This window comes from Hibiscus syriacus, unplaced genomic scaffold, assembly GCF_006381635.1.
Source record: "Hibiscus syriacus cultivar Baekdansim isolate YM2019G1 unplaced genomic scaffold, ASM638163v2 tig00112281_pilon, whole genome shotgun sequence".
Lineage (NCBI taxonomy): Eukaryota > Viridiplantae > Streptophyta > Magnoliopsida > Malvales > Malvaceae > Hibiscus > Hibiscus syriacus.
In genome coordinates this window covers 2,282,706-2,302,455 of record NW_024063292.1, presented here as the reverse complement: position 1 = coordinate 2,302,455, position 19,750 = coordinate 2,282,706, and the positions used below count along the sequence as shown (strand labels likewise).

The 19,750-nt window shown below is 33.6% G+C and overlaps 1 protein-coding gene and 1 non-coding gene across 2 annotated transcripts; both read left to right on the top strand.

Annotated features, from left to right (window-relative positions):
• The first annotated feature begins 803 nt into the window (after nucleotides 1-803).
• Nucleotides 804-6,140, top strand: LOC120177116 (alpha/beta hydrolase domain-containing protein 17B-like). Its single transcript, XM_039183350.1, has 5 exons — nucleotides 804-1,469; nucleotides 4,130-4,166; nucleotides 4,660-4,896; nucleotides 4,989-5,036; nucleotides 5,595-6,140. Exons 1-5 carry the CDS (start codon nucleotides 1,165-1,167, stop codon nucleotides 5,997-5,999), a joined length of 1,032 nt encoding a protein of 343 aa, XP_039039281.1. The 5' UTR covers nucleotides 804-1,164; the 3' UTR covers nucleotides 6,000-6,140.
• Nucleotides 6,141-8,829: 2,689 nt separating this feature from the next.
• LOC120177131 lies at nucleotides 8,830-8,936 on the top strand. The gene has a single exon (XR_005521382.1). It is a non-coding gene; the product is annotated as a small nucleolar RNA R71 (small nucleolar RNA).
• The last annotated feature ends 10,814 nt before the right edge of the window (nucleotides 8,937-19,750 follow it).

Here is a 19,750-nt window from a genome sequence, read left to right as displayed (position 1 = left end):
GTAGCAATTTATCATACTATGATAGAGCCCCTTTTTACTTTACAATTAGAAATGCATTAATAGACATGGCTAAATCCTTTGATTGAACACCCTCGTAAAATAATTGGCAGTTAACTTAAGCTAAAAGGTTCCTATAGAAACCGGAAAACATGCGTGAGAGAACGATACAAATGCCTAATCAACCTTATTTACATTCAATTGCCCTCGTAAAATAATTGGTAGTTAACTTAAGCTAAAAGTTTCCTATAGAACCCGGAAAACATGCGTGAGAGAGCGATACAAATGCATACAAATGAATATTTTTTTTATTTTTATGAAAAAGCAATTGAAAAACCGAACCGATTTAGTGTGTAAGCTTAGGATGTGAAATGGTGAAACTGTTTGGCCCCTTAGGTAATGTTGTTGCTTTGAATTATTTAGAAAAATTAGTATCTAAAACCTGCACAAATTCAAACCGAATCAAGCCGTATTTAATTGGATCGGATCGGATGGAATTTTTTTTAGAAACATCTAAATCGATCCAAACCACAAACAATTATAATTTCAGATTGGATAAATTTTTAACTAAAAATCGATCTAAATCCACCGCGAATACCCCTACTTTAAAAAGATTATTGTTCAAAACATGATTTATATTTTAAATTAACTTGGATCAATCTTCTACCTAACCAAATTAAAAAAAAAGCTAAAGGATTTTTCCGACGGCTCGTTAAAATTTCGTGAAAAGATAGATCATTACAAGTGAAGTCATTAAAGATCCAAATACATACATACACACATACCATGTGCATATCATTTGTCAAATTCGCCGTCTGGCGTGCCTTCTTACTTTTCCTTACCCCCCTTTAATGGATAAAATCCCATTCAACTCAGATTCCCACCTCTCAAGACATTAAAAAAACACCAGATCCGGTTTCTCGTCCAACAATTTCGCTGTCTGACGGCTGCTCCCGTATAAACGCGCCTCCGTTACCATTTCACGCGCCACCTATTTTCGTTTTCATTTATCTTCTTTATCTTTTTCATTTTTCTTCTGTCTTTAAATGGAAAAAAAAGATCTGAAGAAGATTGGACGGTGTTGATTGAGATTTGAGGTTTCTGAGGCGGCTGAGCTATTTTGGCAGCTTTAATGAAAGGTGAACAACTATTGTTGCTAAGAAGAAGATGGGAGGAGTGACGTCGTCGATCGCTGCCAAATTTGCGTTCTTTCCGCCAAGTCCACCGTCTTACAGAGTGGTGGAGGACGAGTCAAGCGGTGGTCAGCTTTACATACCGGAGGTACCGAGGAGGGATGGTGTTGACGTCTTGAAGCTACGCACGCGCCGTGGAAACGACATAGTCGCCGTCCATGTTAAACACCCGAAAGCTTCCGCTACTCTCTTGTATTCTCACGGAAATGCCGCTGATCTGGGACAAATGTTTGAGCTCTTCGTCGAGTTGTGTAATCGCCTGCGCGTTAATCTTATGGGGTAATTTTTTTTCCTTTCAAGCTTTTCAACAAATCGAACATGATATTTTACGATGGATTCGTAAGCTTTAACTCTTTTGATTGTTTTAAAGTTTTTTCAGATTAGTGAAAGTAATTCGTTGGGGGGGGGTTGGCGTGTTTTGCTTGTGATTTTGGGGTTTTAGGGTTCTTTAAGTGTTGAATAATATTGGTGAAGTGGAACCTGCTAAGTATCAGCTGTCTGATTGATCTGAAGCTAGTTTCATTCAAAATGTTCAGGGAGGAACAGAGATTCTGGTTATCAGTGAGTGAAAGTTATACTGATTTTGGTATGTTGTAGAGAGACTTGGACTAAGAGTTGCAGTGAAGGTGATGTTTGATGAGTTAAAGTTACATAGGGTTTTCCTGTTTTTTGTTACCCTCTCTGTCTACAGCCTTTCTGATGTGTGGAATATTGCAAATATGATTCAGGCATGGATCCTGTCAGTGCTTGATTGAAATGCTGTGGGATTTGTTCTTTCTTTCTGTTTACTGATCATGGACTTAAGCGAATGTCAAAGAAAGTGGATGACGGCAAAGTCATATTAGTTTGAGGAGCTCCACGTGATAGATTATATATTTTGCGAATAGCGTTGATGCATTTAATACCTAAGGACATTGACATGCATGAAAATAATGCTAAAGAAAAGAAAATGAAGCAATGTGATTAGAATTTTCTGTGTAGTTCTTTTACTGGATATTCTGTTTCGATAGAGACCATCATCATAGTCTTTTGTTCCTATAGGGGAACTATGACCAAAGATATTTCTCAACTTTTGCATATTCTAGCTTTTCCTTTATACTTCAGAATAATATTAGGGAGGTTTAAAATTTAAATGACTGTGTTCTTTAATAATTGAACAGTGCGATCTTGACTTCTTTTGACTATGAGGTATATTAAAATTCCTGCATTATTCATCTATAAATTTCCACGTTCATGAATATTCTGCTTTTGTTCTTTTCCTCTGCGTTATTACCACATCCAGAACTATCATGCTATGTTGATATTTTTCATTGTTACTTATATATGTTCACTATGAAAAGTTAGAAATCGAGTAACTTGGACTGCAGTATGAGTACATTGAGCATAGTTTTCATCATACCAGCATACTATAGGTAAATGGAGGTAGTTTTATTTGAATGAAGGCATGTATCTAAGTCCAGATTGTAGCCTTTTAGGATCCCGTACATTGTACAGTTGATTGGTCAGAGTGCAACTATATATTGTTTGGGTCGATAGTAGCTACTAAAATCATCAAACTACTGCTAAATGATGACTGATGGTTACTAGTTATGTCATGAAAATGTACAATGAATGCAAGGAATAATGTTTATTAGCTTTTCTCACTGATTTAATTATCAACCACTTCTGTATGGAAGTTTTTTCTAGGTCCTGTTTCCATTTCTATAAAATGGTTTAAGAAGTTTATCTGTGCTAGTTTAGTTCATTTGGGTTGTTGTTTCTGTAGTTCTAAGTTGGAGCATTTGTATGTCGTCTTTTGGTATCAATTTATTAATTGCCTCAGTTCTGCTTGTGACATATGCTGCCATGCATTCTCTTATCACTGTAAATATCAAGCTTGACAGCTTCATTTGGAAATGGTTGCCTACTGTCTATTTGTTTTCTTGCACTAATACTATTGTGTTTGTTTGTTGTCAAACTGTAGACTTTTCATTCTATATGCAAGCAGTGCGTGTCTTGTAATTGCATGATGTGATACAGTTTTCTTTTTGATTAGATTCATACTTCACTAACTAAGGGGCTGTTTGTTTGCCTCTTAATGGAACCATTCAGCGAACGGCGTGTTTGTTTCACACCTCTGAATGATGCAGTACTGATTGATTCAACAAAACAGTACTGAATGATTCAGCAAAACAGTGCTGAATGATTTAGCAAAACAGTGCTGAATGATTCAGCAAAACAGTGCTGAATGATTCAGCAAAACAGTACATTTTGAATCATTCAGAGTCAGTTATCAAACAACATGTCACATTCAGAGCCAAACCATTCAGAGCCTCTGAATCATTCAGTATTTGAATCATTCAACGCTTAATCATTCTGAAGTAAACAAACAGCCCTTAAGCCTCAATGAAGATTCTGAAGATAGAAACTACCATCAAATGATAAGGAAGAGAAAGAAATGAGTTTGATGTAATATTTCAAAGGAAAAACTAGAGTTAACCGGTTAACCTTAGAATTAGGCACCGACTGAGAAGTACCTATGAACCCAAAATAAAATCAACAAATTGTATTCCATGAACACTTTGTAGGAGAATGTGAACTATGGATTCTTCAATTTTTGTAGCTTCCAAAGTTCTGGGAGTCATGATGCAAAATGGATATGTCATTCAAACAAATGAAGTTTCATCAGAATCTCAACCTGCCTAAGACTAATTGACAGCATTCTCCTTTTCTTAAGTATTTAGAATTTTTGGGAAAACTTAACCAAGATTTTAAATAAAATTACTTTGGAAATCTTATCCTATAAGTTCTTGACATTGTTTCTAGAGACACATGAAATGATTGTGCAGGTAATTAGACTTCCTGAAAGTAGAACATTTTATCATATCTTTGTTCTTTTTTGGGTTTATTTTTAGTCTATCATTGTTTTATATTTAATTTATTTTACTATTTTTTTGTAGATATGATTACTCTGGCTATGGTCAGTCAACTGGGAAGGTTGGTCTTTTGGCTTATCTTTCTTGTGCTAATTTTGAGAACAAAAGTTTCCCTTATCCATGTTTGCTATAGCTATTTAACTATTGCAATGAACATTTAAATAATTACACGGTAATAATTTACAAAATGCTTCTCCTTTTCTGCTAAAGAAGCGTAGTGTTCATTTTACATGGAAGATTTTGAGTTCTTATGATGCTCTGAGTTATACCTGTTGGGCAGTTTCTTTATATTCTATAATATCTAAATGTATTAGATGATCCAAATGTTTTCAGGATTCTATTTTTAACCTATAATTTTGATATTTTATACGCTAGTTAGTTTCTTTCCTGCACTTTGGGGATCTATCATTAATTTGCCATGTTCAACGTGTATCAAGGCCTACTAATTTTCTGTGCAGCCATGTCATTTCTGATTTCTTGTACTTATTGAACCAACATTTTACTGCTTGCTACAAACCTGTAATCTAAAAACCACTTTCTTTTATTTGAAACAGCCAACTGAGTGTAATACATATGCAGACATAGATGCAACTTACAAGTGCCTTAAGGAAGAGTATGGAGTTAAAGATGAACAATTAATTTTGTATGGCCAGTCTGTTGGTAGTGGACCTACGGTTGATCTTGCTTCTCGTTTGCCCAACTTGAGAGGTGTTGTTCTACATAGCCCAATTTTGTCTGGCATGAGAGTATTATACCCTGTCAAAAGGACGTACTGGTTTGACATTTATAAGGTAAGTCGGTGTTTTACACCGCATTTCTATTTTCTTGTTTTATCTTGCAGGCCGTTACCTTCATTACCATTTTTTTGTATTCTAATTTTCAGAATATTGACAAAATTGGAGCAGTGAACTGTCAGGTTTTGGTAATTCATGTAAGTATTGCTTCCATTTTTTTATTACTCTCCGCTTGTTTTATCACCATTATCCCCTTCTCTTTCTCTAGCCTCCATTTACTTGCTACATTGATATTCATTTTATGGTTGCAATGGTAATGAGGTACTTCAGCATTTTTCGGCATGTTTTAAACTAAACCTATGAAGGAAAATCTTTAAAATTGGTTTCTAGAGATTTGAATCTTGATGAAAATATCCTGGGCCATGGGTGCTCAGTCAAAATACTTCTCTAAATTTATATTATTAACCTTCAAGTGCTTTAGCTTAGTTACTGTAGATTTGATGTATTGTTCTGGCAATAGTAAATTAATTTATCTCTAATACCGTGTAGGTTTCAAGAGATTAGAACTTTATTAAGAAACAGAATATATATATATATGTTGGAAGAGAAAGATATAAATGTCATTTTCTGGCCTTTGAACCCTGCAATAGTGCATGGAACAGCTGATGAAGTTAGGTCATCTCCGTGTCATGGACCTGCGAATGAGCTGTGACATCCAAGGAAAGTTCATAGATGTTTCCTTTTCCTACTGGCAGGGGACAGCTGATGAAGTAGTTGATTCATCTCATGGTAAACAGCTATGGGAGCTTTGCAAGCATAGGTACGATCCTTTATGGGTGAATGGAGGAGGACATTGCAATCTTGAGCTTTACCCGGAATTCATTAGACATTTGAAGAAATTTGTACTGTATCTAACCAAATCAAAAGCAGCCACAAACGGTTCCGAGAATATGGTGGTGAACTCAGACAATCAGACAAAACCATCCGATGGTGCAACTTCGGATACTTTTAAAATGGGTGCCGACCTTCCAGAAGTTTCTAGAAACAGCTTAGATAGTCGACTCGAGAAGTCTAAGAAGTTGAATAAGCCTGAGAAGTCTCGAATGAGCATGGACCGTGTTGTTGATAGGTTTAGACGAGAAAAGGGCTTAGTTTGGTGATTACTTGCACAAAAAACATCTTAAATAAAGTATGCAGATCTTTCTAGTTTGAGGTAACATACATTTTTTTCCACTTAAGCTTTTGTAATATTTTCAGAATGAGTGAAGATTCTCATAAAATGTTATAATCGTTCTGTATGTATATCAGATCAAACAAGCTCAATTTAAGCATAAAAGAATCTTTCTTTATAAATTCTATCTGTAAAACCCATAATCTACTTATAATATTAGCTCCAGCAACCGCCTAGCAAACAAATGAAGCTTGAAAATGGGCCAAACCATCAAGCGTTCACACCAAAATTCAAGCAAATCTTAACCACCGAGGCCAAGGAAGTGAAGACAAGCTGGAGAATGACTTGCAAAATGGGAAGCCATTAACTAAAAGGAACCAAAAACTAATATCATTACAAAAAATTTGATTTTTTTTTACTCGAATTGAGTTTTACTCATCCCTAAATGTTGCCATGACCAGCTTGAGGTGATCTTAGAAACTCAAACTTTCATCCCATAGATAAGCTTGTTGTTCCCCAACTCAATTGCCAACATTATATCAGTCGCATTAACGAAACGAACAAATGCAAACGTCGAGATATAGACGTTGGACACCTTGTCAAAATTTTCAAAGAGCTCCCTAACAACACCGATGGAAACTCCTTTACTCATTCATCTTACTTATCTGACCAACATATCCTCCACATTGATGCGTTAAATCTCCCCATCCTTAGTTTCTTTTGTTTTATTTTTGTCTAGACTCAGACTTTTCCATATTAACTGTGCCTCGTTCCACACAACACGGCTGATAACAGCTCTTTAGGCTTTGCCCTTACAAGTTATCAGGGTCTAATCATATATTTCATCTCTCAATTTTATGATAATTAAAAAGTTAGTCCATCCACTTTAATTTATCAGGACTAACTTTTAGTTTTTGTAAAGTACACGAACCAAAAATCAAGAATTCAATGATTTGAATACGACAAATTAGCACAAGTCAACGGTTCAAGTTCAGTGCAAGTTCTTATGGCCCGAAACGTGTTAAAGTGTCTCCTTCGTTTTACTTTTCTAAGTAGACTCCCAGACTTTCCATGTTGAAATTTTGCATTTCTATTCGCATTTAATATTAAATGTGGCGCACGAACCGATGTGGCGCACGAACCGAGTTGCCTCTGTGATAAAAGAATTATTGTTAGTTCTTGATGATCAGGGTTCGAGCACCATGGATGTCAGAGGTGTGAACATTTATTATTGTAAAGTTAAGAATTTTCTTTGAACAAATAATGTCTCGTACTTACTCAGATTAATAAAAAAACAAATTAAATGTGGCTCACTCCACACGACAACGTTGATAAATACTCTTCAGGATGGGCAATAGATTGGTCAACAAATTGTAACACAACAGTTCTTGGTGTTGCTTAAATCCCAAATTTCCTAAAAATAGACAAGGCATAAGGTTAATGTTGAAACCTAAATCACACAGTGTTTTAGCAATGAATTGATTGCCAATAGTGCTAGAGATTTGGTGTCAATCTGCTTGTGACCATGGCATTACACCCTTTAGTACGTCATTACACCCTTTAGTGAGTGCAACGAGTTCGAACTCACCAATGCTAAATTTCTTTGAGAGCGCTTCTTTTATGAATTTGGCATAATTCGACATTTGTTCCAAGGCATTAATCAATGGGATGTTGATCTTTAATTGCCTTAACATATCAAGGGATTTCTTGAATTGTTGGTCCTTCTTGGTATTTTTGAGTCTTTGAGATAATGGAGGTGGTGGCCTTCCTTTAAATCGTAGTGGCAATTTTGGCGACATCGCAGGTGGCAGTGTTGTTGGCATTTCTGGTGGCAATTGCTTAGAATTTCTATACTGGCCTACATCATTTGTTGTGACATCAATGTTGGGTGGCTTAATCTTTATTTCAAACTCTTTGCCTTTGGATTTTTATTTAGGCCTCTCATGCTCTTTCATCTTGTGCTCATCATGTTTCCCAAGTTGGAGTTCACTTCTCGTTGTGACAGCTTTGCAATGCTAGTTACAACTTCAGTGTCACTTGGCAATGCTCCTTTTTGTTTGGCGTTCAAGGCATTGACCAATTGTCCAACTTGATTCTCTAATGCTCTCAACGATGATGATTAGCTTTGAATGTGCGCCATCAGTAGAGACTCAAGGGATGAAGATGTGCAATCTTGGTTGAAAGTATGACCTTGATAGTTTTTTTGGTTGCATCATTGCTGTGGTTACATTTCTTGATGATGTGTCTGCTGATATGGCAGCATCTATTGTTACTACACATATTACTGTTGCGACTGATATTGTGGATGTGTACTCTCACAATATGGATTCAATGCTGCATTAGGTTCGGCTAGATTATAACTTCCCCATGAAAGATCAAAATGATTCTCGAACTTCAGATTGTATGTGTTAGTATTGTCATTCTAATTGTGGCTCCTCATGAAATGCACGAAATCAGGAGTTTGAGGACATTCCTCAAAACTATGATTGTCATCACAATAAATGAAAGTAATAATGGATGCTGATTTAGATTCATACATACCTTCAAGTTGTTGCATCTTCATTATCATCTCAATCAATGTTGTGATTTGTGAAGCCATTGAGTTCAGCACATCATTGTCCATTGCTGCAGCAAAGCATCTCCCCAGCATCATCCTTGTGTTAGGATATTGGTATTCATTGTTGGAGATCCCCTCAAAGATGTCGTAGACTTTGTTGTAAGACTTATCCAACAATGCTCCATTAGTAGAGACATCTTCAACCATTCGGGTTTGTATGTTTAGACCATTATATAATATCTCTGTTTGTGTCCAATTTTGGAAGCCATGCATCTGGCATTTACACAACAATTCTTTGAATCACTCTCAAACTTCATACAAACTCTCATTCTCTAATTGCTTGAAAAATGTGATGTCATTCCTCAGCTTAACATTCATGCTAGGCGGATTGAAACGCAACAATTTTTTTGTGCTAATTCATTCCATGATACTACAACACCATGTGACAAGAAGTTAAGCTATGTTATACTATTGTCATGGAGTGAGTGAGGAAATAATTTCAGCTTCAATGCAGGTACACTATGCTAAAAAACTTACATAGAAAAAGAAAATAAACAAAGTTAGTAAAGACAAAAGAAAAACAATTCTAATGTAATATCATTGCTCCCCGACAACGGTACAAAAAACCTGATGCTACGAAATTGATACAGCATTCAACGCAAGTATATGTGTCATAAACCAAGTAATAAAGTGTAAACTACAAGAGTTTCGGATGTCAAAGCCACATAGAGCAATGTATCACAAGTTAGAATTAATAATCTCAAATAAAAAAAGATAAAACTGAAGTGAGATAGTGACGGGAATACATCAAAAGTAATAAAGCAGAATGGTAGATGGCACGGAATGTAGTAACAAGCAGAAGAGCAAACAGAGCATTAGACCTAAAGATGTTGTCAATACTTGGCAGTTAATAGAATGGTAATGTTGTGGCAATACAATTATAAGTTATGCAACAATTAACACATTAATCCTCTCTCAAGAATTAAACACATAACCTAATGGAATTAGCTCTCATCAATACCATAGATTAAACAATTAACAAAGCGTAACACTCAACATCCTACATCTCTATATGATTTAGTTAACTCTCATAAACACCGATTCTAGAACTAAAGTAGCATGCAATCTAAATAATTATCATCGCTAAAAATAATTAAGATTAACACACATAAGAATGCATTCATCTCTGAAGACATCTAATAAAAATTCAACTCATAAATGTATAGCTAAAACAAAAAACATAAGTCAAGCATCTTATCAAACACTTTATGATTGGATCCATATATCCACATAAAAATAAATCATTCAAACTTAACAAAGTTTCTTCCCTATCTTGAGTAAAGACAAAAAAGAAAGCTTGAACCTCAAATGGTCAACACTGCTACACGACGTTGCTGCTCCTCGGCTTCTACTACACTCCTTGGTGGATTCAAACTTCCATGGTCGGCGGAGGAAACAAGAAAATAAAATGGAGATGAAAAATGTTGAAGAAAAGTTATAAAAAGTGTGAAGGGAGGCCTTATTTATAATCCCCAAAGTTCAAAGCATCTATGCCAACTGTCGTTTTCGATATCAAAATAAATTCCTTCTTCTCAATTGATAAATGAAGAAAATGCGTAGTAAAGATAAGTAAGGGTCGATTCCATAGGGACTTGGAAAATTATAAATTCCTGTTTGATTTGTTTAAGCCAGGCGAGAAAGTAGTAACAGGGGGGGTTTTGGTAAAAAGTGATTAAGTAATAAAGAGTTTAAATAAAATGTAATTAAAGTAAAAAAATTAAGAAAATAAAGATTATAAATGGATATGGTAAAAATAGCCTCAAGCTTCGCTTTGACTCAATTTCCTTTAGATCATCGAATTAGATTTTCCCTTCGGGATTCACGTCGGTTACTTTGTCTACAAGGGCTATCCCCAAGACTATTTTGTATACCGAATACCCAAGGCAATCTTTGATTCCGGCTTCGAAAACTGATCTAATCAACATCAATTGTCGTATATCAATTATCATTTAACTTCATGGTGACCGACTCGGATTATTGCTTTTATAACCGTCAATTCCGATTTTAATTCTCTCTTGTTGAAGCTATCTCGCCAAGTGTGTTCCCAGGAAGTCGAATGTGCTTTCCATAAGCTTAATCTTCCTCCTACACGTTTAATTGCAACAACAATCTAGACCAAAGTTTATCTTTGATTTTGAAAACTATTTTGATTTTGAAAAATAAGCGCAAAGATTGAGAGAGATATTTCGAAGATATTAAGGGACTGTTTCAATTCTCCCGTTGGAATTGAGTCATCGCTTCAGCTCTCGGCTTATGAAAAATTTAGCTAAGCATGACAAAAGTCATACTTAGCATAAAAAAACAAATCTTTAAAAATAAAGTAAAAATCGAAAACTTGAAAAAAAATGAGAGAACTTTTATAAAACTAGAAAGAAAAGAGAATTGTAATATGAGTTGTGTTTAAGCTTACCCCAATAGGGTATTTATAGCCTCTCAAAGCCTTAGGATAAACAAAAAAATTAAAATAATCCTAAAGATAAATGTTTTTCTAAATTCAAACTTTAAAACAAGTTTCCTAATGCAACTCTGTCCGTCCATCTTCCAGAAGGCGCGCTGAGTAGATCTTCTAGAAACCGCCGCTGACTAGACCTTCTAGAAACTGCCAAGTCAGACCGTGTCGTGCCCAGAGTCGTGCCTATGTTTTCAGTTGTGACCAAATAATAAAAAAAATACAGAATACGCCCGTTTTATCACTAATTATGGAAAGTAAGGCCCTGCACGAAAATAAGCATAACACAACCAAATCAACAACAATAAACCCACAAGATTTAAGAAATAACGAGCAAATATTGACGATTCTGAAAAATCATCCATTTACTAATAGGAAAAATATGATTTTTCCTATATTTTACAACCATTTTACAACTATATTGGATAGCTGTCCGATTCCAAAATTTTCTTGTAACTGTCTGCTAAGTCACCAATTGCTGCAGCATCAACATGGTAATCCAGTACAATATTAGTGCCTAGCAACGTGTACAACATTTATAATATCGCACCATCAACATATCAAATTATAGCAAAATATCATAAAATATCCCAAAAGATATAAACTCACTCTCAATTTGCAAACGATATAAAATATGATAAAATAAACCTAAAATGATCTGAATGATGCTAAAGTTAAAGCTTAACCTAGGTAAAAAGATACTAAAAAGATAACTCTTTTGGAGAGTTATCAATAAGGCATCAACATAATTGATAATGAAACTTAAATTATTAAAAAAAACTCATGAATAGAATGAACCTATCAAGATGCAACAACAAGAGCTAACTGCAGTCAATGAGCAAAGCAATGCACATAATAAGAAGATGGACAATCATTAATGAATAATACTTGCAATCCTTTCCAATCCCCTAGTTCCATCATAATCTTGACCACGAATATCTTGAACCTCAAGACCATGACAAGCTATAATAACACATATTTTATTTTTAAGAGTTAATACAAATGTATCTTTAACATATGTAAGATCAAAAAATTACTCTCTAATATAGTTATCTTTATCAACAAATCTCAAAATAAGAGACATTTGTTCTCTTTTGGATTCACCACGAGCTTCATCAACAATGATGCATAATTTTGAATCTATAATATCTTCATAAATCTTGTTCCGAACTTTATTAGCAATAACATGTAAAATCTCATTTTTTGAATTCAAGAAGAAACATACTTAGCTTGCTTAGGGGAATTTTCCAACATAAATTTGTTAACATCTTCATTATAGGGTGTCAAAATCTCAATCAACTCAAAAATAAATTCACGATTTTTTTAATCAAGTGTCTTATTATGACCTCTAAAAGCACAACCTAGAAATATAGGCCATCTGACAATATCTACTGAAGTCTTAACTCATAATCTGTTATTTAAATTTTTTTTTTCTGAATTTTCTCGATGTATTACTTTGTCAATATGTCGGTACTACTTCATCAAACTCCAATGTGATTAAGAAAAGCATAATTCTTTTTCAGAATTTACTTTTTCCCAACTTTTAAACCCTTTAACAATGAATACATCTCAACTGGGTTGCCTGTAACACCCCAACCCATCTCTTACCTGGATCCGAGTCCGAGGTGTCACATTCAAAGCATTTTCCTTTACAAACTGATTAAAATTCTAAATTCACATTTCAAGAAAATGAATATTTTACATTAATCAAATCAATTGGTTTACAAAACATATCAGAGCGTGTTCAACTCAATCAATTAGTACATGCCAACTAAATTCAAAATAAAATAAATATAATAAAATCATCTCTTTGATTTTTTGATCTAAACTTTGTAACGAATATGCTAACCTATCATGCTCCTCTTAACTTATCTTCTCGCTTTCCGGAACCTATGTGTGAAACATTCTATCAATGTTCATATAGTCACTTCTATCAATGTCTCCTAATTTGCATACTATTCTCATATTGTCCTATAGGTCTTTGCTATTTAACTTATCTTATTTGTTCATGTCATAACTTTATATTCAAGTTTCCTTATTGATACACTATTCTCATTTCATTATATAACTCAATCTTATTTAGTTTCCTTGAATTCACATTAAATCATGTAACTCTATTATACTAATTCTCATAATTAATTATACCACTATGTACTTGTCCAACTCATATTTCTATTATTCATATAACTTTTCCGCATAATTACCTAGTTTCTATCGTTTCTCATAGATTCACTTTCATCATATTCTCTTATTTTTACATATTTTATCTCATAATCATATATTCCCATTATCATATGATTTATGTGTAACATCCTCAATATCGGGTTAGTAATTTAAGTGTAAGATTTTAAAATTTCAGTGACCAAAGTAAATAAATTGAAAAGTTGAGAGATTTAATGGAAAATATTTCATGTAGGATGAATTAGCAAATAAGGAGAAGTTAAGAGGGCAAATGAGTATTTTATCAAGGAAATAATTAAATATGGATATTGGGTTATTTTATAAACCCACGTAGAGCTTATATAGGAAACAAATGTTTCCAGATTTCTCTCATTTCTTCTTCCTTCTTTCTTCATCTTCTTCTTCTCTCAAACGTGAAGACCCAAGCTTAAGGTAAGAATTTGAACCTTGGTTGTTTCTTTGATTTTTTGGTTTGGTAATGAAAGTTTGAATATCATATAAGCTAAAGGAAAGCTTATATGTCATTAAAACAACAAGATAAGTGTTTTAGAAATAGATTTGAAAAAAGGGTTTTTAGATGAAATTTTGATATGGATGAGTTTTTGAAGTTTGAATAAGATTTTTTTGACTTTTCAAGAGGTTAATTAAGGAATATAGAGTGTTAGAAATGGACTTAAAACATGTTGAAAATTTGGTATGATTCTTAGCTTTAGGAATTTGAATGAAATATGGGAGATTCTAAAGTGTTGAAATGATAGAAGTTAGTTAAAATGGTTGTAGTTAAGTTTGGTGGCATGAAAGGAACTTTGTATGAGAAAATTTAGTGAAGAATTGATGATTTTCGGGTTTGAACAGTAAAATATGGGTAAATTTTACAGATTATGCAGAGGGAACCGATACCCCTTGGGGGGAATCAATTCCCCTAAAGGAAAGTTGAAGTTTGGTTCATTAAATTTGTTTAAGCTATTAGACATTAATGATAAGGTTTAGGCTTTTGATAATTGTCTCGGAAATTATGTTTATGTAGATATCGAGCCTAAACGAGTTCCGGAACAAGTGACAAGTAAGAACAATCGAAGGATTAGAATCGAGTCAAATTAAGCAAGGCTAAGGTGAGTGCACATACTAGATAGAATTGTATGGTGATAAGAATTGCGATAAGTCTATCTCTTATTGTTAAATTCATGATTTCATATTCATGTACATGCATCCACATATATATATTGGATACAATAATTTCATGCATAATTCATTTATGCTTTATTATGATATTATAAAAAAGAATGAAATTGTCAGAGAATCAATCCATGTATGTGAAATAATGAAAGTGATCATATGTGTACATATGAACTAAAATATGTGTTTATATGAAAAGTGATGAAAAAGATATGAAAATGAGTAATGTATTCATATTTAAGCTTATGTGAGTTAATATGAGAGTTGTAGGTATAATTGTCATGCTAAGAGTCGAGGGTTCTACGTGGTTCTTCGGGACATATATGTAATTATGTGGAACATATATGTGGTACTTTGGTACACTTATTTGGTCCATTGTTTTATGTATATGGTTCTTAAAGAGTGGTCCTTTGGGACATATACAGTTGTCCTTCGGGACATAGTGGTCCTTTGGGACAACTATTCAGTGCCCCTAGTGGGAATTTATTCGAGCTGTGGTGACAGCATTCATGCACAACCTCAGTGTACTCATTTACCTCTTGTTCTCAATAATGTACATGGGCAATACAAAGATAAAGTGAAGTGAAACTTGCATAAGACGATAAATTTCATATATGCATGACATGATCATATATGTTGTAGTGTAATGGATACATGCAGGTTATAATGTTACGATTGAATGGTAAGAGTACATGTTTCATGAATTCATCGTTATATATTTAATTATGCCTCACTAAGTCTATGAGTGTAAGTGATTTACACGTAGGTACCTAGAACCAAGAATAACAGAAATAGGAGTGGCAAGAACAACAACACTACTAGAAGATCAGATCAGAAGTAATTGAGAGAGTATGTATTTTGATTTGTGTAGTATGTTGGCATGTAAGCAATGTAATAAGTTGTTAGTTACGAACACTCTGATTGACTTTTCTAATGTTTTAAACGTATTTAAGTGAATGTAAATGTTAGTAATGAACGGTTAAATTTTTACGAGTTTTATGTACGTTTTACGGAAGTACTATAGCAGGGGAATCGGTTCCCTGTACCAGGGGAATCGGTTCCCTATTTGTAATCTAGAAAATTTAACATTTTGGTACTGTAACATGTTACTGTTCACGGTACTATTCACGTTATTGTTTATTACTGTTCACGGTACTGTTCATACCATATTTTACTGTTCAAAAATACATTTTTACCTCAAAATTTTATTTTAAACATAATTTAATAGTTTATTATCGTTTTTTCTTAAAATAAGTTCCAATATTGTGTTATTTTGTAAGCAAAAGTGTTTTAAAAAGTCAATGTGACATATCAGACTCGTATTCGGGTCGAGTACGGGTTGGGGTGTTACATTTAATGGCATCAGAGCTAAGGTTTAGTTGATTCTCGACATAAACCGGAGTCTAGAGTGTTGTATAATGTATACATGCCAACAAAATAGTAAGAACTTCTGATCTGATAAAATATGAAGTATGTTGTGTTGCTAATAGAATGATATGGTTGTATTTTATTAGATGTCCGGATATAAAAGCTTCCATAGTGAAGCGAGAGGTGATACACCTGAAGGTGATAGCAAATCACTTGCCCTAGCCAGGCAGGATGAGGGGCGGACACCTCAGGAAATGCCTCGTAAGATCAAAAGTTGTTTTCAGAAAGTTAAAATCATATTAGAATAGTGATAGGAAATTTTCATAGTTTTGAACCGGAAAAGTGATATAAAGAAGTTTTGTTATTACGTGAATAAGATAGAATATGGTGAACAAATGTCACCATAAGAACGTTAAGAGATCAAATGATGCAGTGAGAATTTGTAGAAGAGCTCAAGAATAAGTGTATCAGTAACAAGCGTATAAGGTATATGAAGTCAGAGATTATGAGTTTGAAACAAAGGGATAATATTGTGTTTAAGCAAGAGTGTGGATATGATAAAGGTTTGCATTCTAGATGCAAAGAGTTAACGTTGGCTTACAAGATTATTTGAGGAAAAATGTATTGGAATTATAGGATTTTAAGATATTGTTAGGTTATTATAACTAAATATGAAGTGGATATGGATACAGTTGTGTAATGTGATATAGTGAAGGAAGTGATGATTCACATGTTTGAGTAAAACTAAGAATTGATAAGAAGAGTTTAAGAATGGGAATATCAATAATCAGTTTATAAGACAAAGGAAGATAGAATGTTGAGTTTGAACAACGTAAATTACTTGATGTATGAGAATGAATGTGGATTTGATAAGTTAAATGAATTATTGATAAGTTCATTTCAGCTGAAAAGAAGGTATATGAATGATTCAATGAAGTTTTATACTTTAGATTGAAAGAACTGGTGCTGACTAACAGAATTATATGATAGTAAGTGTATTGAAGTTAAAGGATTACAAGATGATACCAAGGTATACTAATTAAGGATGTAGTGGATTGAGATAAGATTATGTATTGTGATCATGGAAATGCAAGGTAGTAAAAGTGACAAGGGAATATTATTGTATATGAATAAGAGTGTGGGTTTGATAAGTGAGTAAATTATACTGGTTTGATTTCAATTGAAAGGATGTATATGATTAGTTTGATTAAGGCTTATACCCTAGGCTGAATTTTTTTAATGATTAGTGGTAATGGTATGGATAATAGAGTTATAAGATTCAAAGGAAAGATAAAGTTCAGTTAACCAAGTATGATATGGATCTGAATATGGTTGTATATTTTAACTTCATGAATGTGATGAGGTAAAAGAGATAAGGATTTGTATGATAAAGGAAGTTAAGGATTGATAGAAAGTTTAAGGTGATGAAAATAGAGATGTGTAAGCAGTATTGACTATTAGGATTATAAAAATATAATACAAAGAGGTATTTAGAAATAAGCATAAGTGATATGAAAAGAATATGAGTGTTGTGATTCGGATGTAGAGGATAAGTTTGATATATCAGTAAAGAAAATTATGCAAAGTAATGTGAAAAGATTGTTTGATTTCGTAAAATATATGTTTAATCACATTAAAGAATATGTCAAGTTGTGTTCTTGGTTATATGATGATGGAATAAGAATTTGGTTACTGTTATGAGGAACTAGAGATGGATTTATGATGTTGAGTAATGGAAATGGATGTTAATGTCTATATGATAAGCGACATTATCTAAAAAGAAGAAGAAGAGTTTCGATATTTTTGAAGATTGATTTACGGTCTGGTTACTAGCAATTGAAGATTCAAGAGAAAGATATTTCGAAAATAGCTTTTCGAACGAGATATGGACATTATGAATTCATTGTAATGCCATTCGGAGTAACGAATGCACCAGCTGCTTTCATGGATTTGATGAACCAAATATTTCAACCTTATTTTGATCAATTTGTAGTGGTGTTTATCGATGATATTTAGGTGTATTCAAAAACGAATTAAGAGCATAGTGCACATTTGAGAATAGTCTTGCAAATTCTAAAAGATAAGAAGCTGTATGGAAAATTGTCCAAATGCGAGTTTTGGTTAAATGAAGTAATTTTCCTAGGCCACATGATCCGTGAAGATGGGATTAGGGTGGACCCTCAAAAGATTAAATCTAAATAAACTGGTAAGTTCCAAAGAATGTGTCTGAAGTTGGAAGTTTTCTTGGAATTGTAGATTATTATCAAAGATTTGTTAAGAATTTATTCAATGATAGTAATACCTTTAACAAATATGATGAGAAAGAACGTATCATTTGTCTGGACTTTGGAGTGCCAAGAAAGTTTTAAAGCTTTAAAGAAAATTTTGACAGAAGCTCCTGTATTGGTTCAACCTGAATCTGGCAAGAAGTTGGTGGTGTACAGTGACGCATCCCATCATGAATTGGGATGTGTATTAATGCTAGAAGGAAAAGTGGTAGCGTATGCATTTAGACAGTTTAAACCACATTAAAAGAATTATCTAACTCATGATTTAGAAATGGATGTTGTAGTGTTCGCTCTTAAGATTTAGCGTCACTATTTATATGGAGAACGTTGTTACTTTTATACGGATCATTAAAGCTTGAAGTATCTGATGACTTAAAAAAAACTTAAATTGAGACAAATGAGATGGGTTGAGTTCTTAAAAGATTATGATGTGATAATTGACTACCATCTTGGAAAGGCTAATGTGGTAGCGGATGCTTGAGCAGGAAAAGGTTTGCAACTTTACGAGCTATGGACGTAAGATTATCTTTAACTGGAAACGATGGTCTATGTGCAGAATTAAAGCTTAAACCAAGGTGGTTGGATCGAATTGGAGAATTACAAAGTAAAGTTGAAATGTGTTTGAAAAGAATAGAGCAAGTAAAGAATAGAGAGATTAAGGATTTTAAGGTTAAGTCGGATGAAAATTTGTATTAAAAAGAAAGAATTGTGATACCAGATGATGAGGAATTGAAGAAAATCTATTAACAGAGGCTTATTACAGTTTATTGACAATGCACCCGGGTGGAACCAACAGGTATATGGATTTAAAGGATCAGTATTGGTGGTCAGAAATGAAAAGAAGTATCATCAAATTTATGTCTAAGTGTTTGGTATATCAACAAGTTAAAGCCGAATATCAAGTTCAGTCAGGATTATTGCAATCGTTTTCCATTTCATAATAGAAGCGAGAAACTGTGATGATGGATTTTGTTTCGGGGTTACCCTTGAATCCGAACAAAAGATATTTTGGAAATCCATACATGGAGTATTGGGAATTCGCCTAAACTTTAGTATGATATTTCATCCTCAGATTGACAGACAATCAGGGAGGACTATTTAAATCTGGAAAGATATGTTGAGAGCATGTGCAATTGAGTTCAAAGGGTCATGGGAGAAATATTTACCATTGGCAGAATTTGCTTACAACAATAGTTATCAGTCCAATATCAAGATGGCACTCTATGAGGATTTTTATGGAAGAAAAATATCGTACGCCATTAAACTGGTATGAGCTCAAAGATTTAAGTTTTTTTGGTCCGGATTTGATTCAAGATGTGGAAGAGAAAATTCGGGAAATTTCACATAATATTAAAGTGGCATTTGATCGACAAAAGTCCTATTCTTACCTTAAAAGAAAGAAAATTGAATTTGAAGTTGGAGAAAAAGTTTTCTTGAAAGTATCTTCTTGGAAGTAAGTATTGCAATTTGGTCGGAAAGGAAACTTAAGTCCTAGATTTATTGGACTATATAAGGTTGTTAAACGGATAAAACTAGTAACATATCAGTTATTTTTGCCATCGGAAATGGAGAAAATTCATAATGTCTTCTATGTGTCCATGTTATGGAAAATATAGATCCGATCTGTATCACATCGTTGCACCAGAGCAAGTAGAAGTCAA

Coding starts and splice junctions, on each gene's coding strand:
- LOC120177116 (XM_039183350.1), top strand. CDS start 1,165: ATGGGAGGAGTGACGTCGTCGATCGCTGCCAAATTTGCGTTCTTTCCG. Junction 4,167..4,659: donor ATGGTCAGTCAACTGGGAAG/GTTGGTCTTTTG, acceptor TATTTGAAACAG/CCAACTGAGTGTAATACATA. Junction 5,037..5,594: donor GTCAGGTTTTGGTAATTCAT/GTAAGTATTGCT, acceptor TCCTACTGGCAG/GGGACAGCTGATGAAGTAGT.